The 3,453-nt window shown below is 45.3% G+C and overlaps 1 protein-coding gene across 2 annotated transcripts in view; it reads left to right on the forward strand.

Moving 5' to 3' along the window:
- exoc3l2b (exocyst complex component 3-like 2b) overlaps positions 1-3,280 on the forward strand; it is a 48,644-nt gene extending 45,364 nt beyond the window's left edge. For both annotated transcript variants that reach the window (XM_005737490.1, XM_005737489.1), the window contains exons 12-15: positions 1,781-1,903; positions 1,978-2,133; positions 2,374-2,495; positions 2,858-3,280. In XM_005737490.1, coding sequence (XP_005737547.1) covers positions 1,781-1,903; positions 1,978-2,133; positions 2,374-2,495; positions 2,858-3,146 — 690 coding nt within the window. In that variant the 3' untranslated portion in view covers positions 3,147-3,280. The remainder of the gene's footprint in view (positions 1-1,780; positions 1,904-1,977; positions 2,134-2,373; positions 2,496-2,857) is intronic.
- Positions 3,281-3,453: the final 173 nt, after the last annotated feature.

Genomic DNA, 3,453 nt, shown 5'->3' on the forward strand with positions numbered 1-3,453 from the left:
AGTCCATTTATAAAAAACACACACACACACACACACACACACACACATGCGCACACACACACACACACACACACACACACACACAGAACGCAGAAACCCGGCCACTCTGAGATGGTCCTTGATGAATAGACCAAATGCAGCCACATAAATAATAATTTGCACCTTCGTCCAGACAAAAACCTCACATTGTATTTGAGTTTTTAAAAGCTTCAATTAAGAGTCAGAGCTGTAATAAAACACTTGTGTCATATTTTGCCTATAAAGCGTTAGCGTTCTGCTGACTGGAAACGAGCGCCATCGAGCCAGGATGGTTAGATGTTAGGAGTTAAACCCCAGCAGAAGCTTCCACGTAGGGCTGGGCCATATCATACCGTTCACAGTGATACCGGTATAATGTTGGGCAACGATAAGAAAAGGAAATACCGTGATAGAATATGGGTAAAACGCGCAGTGCCTTTGTTTTCATACGCACATGGCAGAAAAATCATGGCGGCGACGGAGAACGAGAAGAGTGAAAGCAGATCGTTGAATGAAACTATGAACCAGAACTGGTTTGTAAAAATGCTGCAGCTTCACTGGTGTGGAACTGGTTTAGCTTTCGTCCCTCAGATACACAACAAAGCACTATTTTTGGTAGCGCATGCTAGCGGGCCGTCGTTATTACCGTGTTGTTTGGAAAATACGGCGCACTTAAAATCAATCTTTTGATTTTTCTGAAAGTCGACAGAGCCCCTTATAATCCCGTGTGCCTCATGTATGAACTCTGGTTGTGTTTACTGACCTCGAAACGATTTTATGTGCACGGCGCTCGAAAATCTGTCAAATGTTTCAGTACGACTTTGCTAAGCTACGAAGCCGCACCGCTTGATGGATTGTCGGAGCGTTACGGCATCGTAGGCGGAGCCTCGCGGAGTGATACGTGCTGTGCTTCAACATAATATTACCGTATTGTGTGTGTATAACTGTTTTTAAGTTTTGTGGATATTATACATGGTTATGCTGAGGATGTGTCGGCCAGTTTCCACTGGAAATGCCTTTTAGTTAAACTGTCAGCGAGGAATTTGCATTTGCACTGTTACATTTTTATATATATATATAAAAAAATAATATATATATACAAGTTTATATAACTTTAATACACATAAAAAACAGCTGCTTGTTTAAGTGAAAATACATTGATGTTTTTTTTGTTGCACTAATAAAGTTGTGGAGTTGTAAAGTATTTTGTCTAGTGTCAATTATATCGTCAGTTACATATATTTTGAAATGTATATCGTGATAAATATTTTGCTCATATCGCCCTGCTCACGCCCACGCCCTGCTCACGCCCACGTGTGGAGAAGAAGCAGCTGGTTGTGGTGGTTGAGGGAACGCTATCAGGAGGCTGCTGCTCACTTCATGCCCCAAACCAAAATTGCGGATGCCATAAAGTGGTTCATAGTGCTATGAAGTTCCTAACGCTCACGGATGGAAAAAATCTTGAGAGCGCCCCCTATGGGACAGAAGCACGCTGAGTTTACCGTCTGCCATCTCTGTATTGCACTGAGGCAGTTTTGATGAAGCTTTTTAGTTCAGTTTGTTTTTTAAACTTCACATATTTTGGATTATTATTCTTTTTTTTAGGTTATTAATAGTTTTGTGCTGTACAAAGATGCGTCCCTGTGTAAATGCATTTGGTATTAATGCTAACTTATGCAGCAAGAGAGAAAACTTAGCTGACCTGGAAACGCTGCAGGGCTCCTCTCATCTGCACTTCTCCCCACTTTGTGTCTTCGTTCAGCCGTTTTTCGAGCGCCTGGTGAAGAGGAAGTGGCTGACCAACACAGAGCCGTATGAGCAGATCGAGGCTCTCATCAAAGAGGCGTTCAAGAAATACAGCAAGATGGACAGTCCTCCGTATCAGGTACACACATCCAAAACAAGTAAGTGGACGGCTGATGCTGGAGCTGCTGCTCATGTTCTCCACCTCTCTCCCAGCTGCTGGTGTCGGAGATCCACCGTCGAGTGGTGACGGAGTACCTCCGCTCAGTCATGAGAGGCAGAATCATCTGCACCTCCATGAAGATGAGGAAGAGGATGGCTGGTCGGCTTAGAGATGAAGGCAACCAGATCAAAGTCCTCTTCAAAGACCTGGTGAGTTCTGGAGGTCAGAGGTCACCGGCTAAAAAACTGTGCAGAATCTGGAGGGGCTCCGATCTGAGCTTTTAGTGGATTTTAGTTTTAGTTTTTGAGGAATAGATCGACGTTTCAGTTACGTCGTCAGCTAAAAGCAGAAAAAGTCAAATGAACCCAAACCTAACAACGCAACCTAACGGGGTCTTCCTCTTCTTTGACTCTTCACAAACGTTTTTTACACCTCCGTCCGTCTGTTAGGAGTCGTCCTCCGGTTGGCTGGACAGCGCTCTGTGTCACATCTCTGAGATCATCCAGCTGGAGGACCTCCCCTCCATCCAGATGGAGGTCGGCGTTCTGGTCCGAGAGTTTCCAGACATCAGGTAACATCGCCTTGGCCAAATGCTGGAAATCTTCTTCTGCTTCTTGGTCTTGTTATACCTACTCTGTTCTTTTTCTTCCTGTTCTTCTGATTCTTACTGACAGCTTACAGATCCTTGGTGCTCATAAACTTGAAACTGTTAATTGTTATAAATACTAAGGACTCTGGCTGGATGCTAGACTCACTTTTAAAAAGCCCACATGGAAACCTTCCTAGAAAATTAAAGACAAAAATGCTGATTTTATACAATTTCTCTAAGTCTTAAGATAATCCTGCAGCTTCAGGAACATGTGCTTTCTAAACATGGACCACATCAAACACAGAAACACGCCTCTTCTTCACTCCTCCTTCTCTCTCCTCCAGGAAGAAGCACGTGTCAGCCATTTTGAACATCAGAGGGATGACTCGGCAGGCAGAGCGTCAGGAGATCCTTAACATCGTCAAAGACATCGAGACCAGCGACAGCGGCCCGGCGACGCTCTCCCGGGACCGCGCCCTCTTTGCTGAGGTGCCAGTCACCTCTGAGGTCCACTGCCTAAACGTCGGCTTGAGCCGCATCGCCCTCACTGCCTCTTCCTGCTTCACCACGCTGCGACCCCGCAGACGCAAAACCCGAACGCCGGTCCAGGAAAACCCCGACGATGCTCTCTGAAGAGTCCTGCTTCAGTGGCTTATATGACTTTATTAACACAGTTTAGTCATAACGTTTTCCAAATCTCAGTGTGAGGATGTAGACGCAGTGTGTCTGTGAAGGTTCGCAGTCATCCAGGTCATCGTAGTCAAAGGAGCTTGCAAAGCGCATGGCACAACACAGAAGAGCCACCTCCACAGGACAAGACTCAGCAGTCCATCTGCATCTAAAGGTCAAAGGTCACTCTTTGAGGATGCCAATGTTCACATTTTGGACAGAGAGGACAGATGGTTTGAAAGAGGAGTGAAAGAAGCATCTATGTCCACTG

This window comes from Pundamilia nyererei, unplaced genomic scaffold (genome assembly GCF_000239375.1).
Source record: "Pundamilia nyererei isolate P.nyererei 1_Seehausen unplaced genomic scaffold, PunNye1.0 scaffold00076, whole genome shotgun sequence".
Lineage (NCBI taxonomy): Eukaryota > Metazoa > Chordata > Actinopteri > Cichliformes > Cichlidae > Pundamilia > Pundamilia nyererei.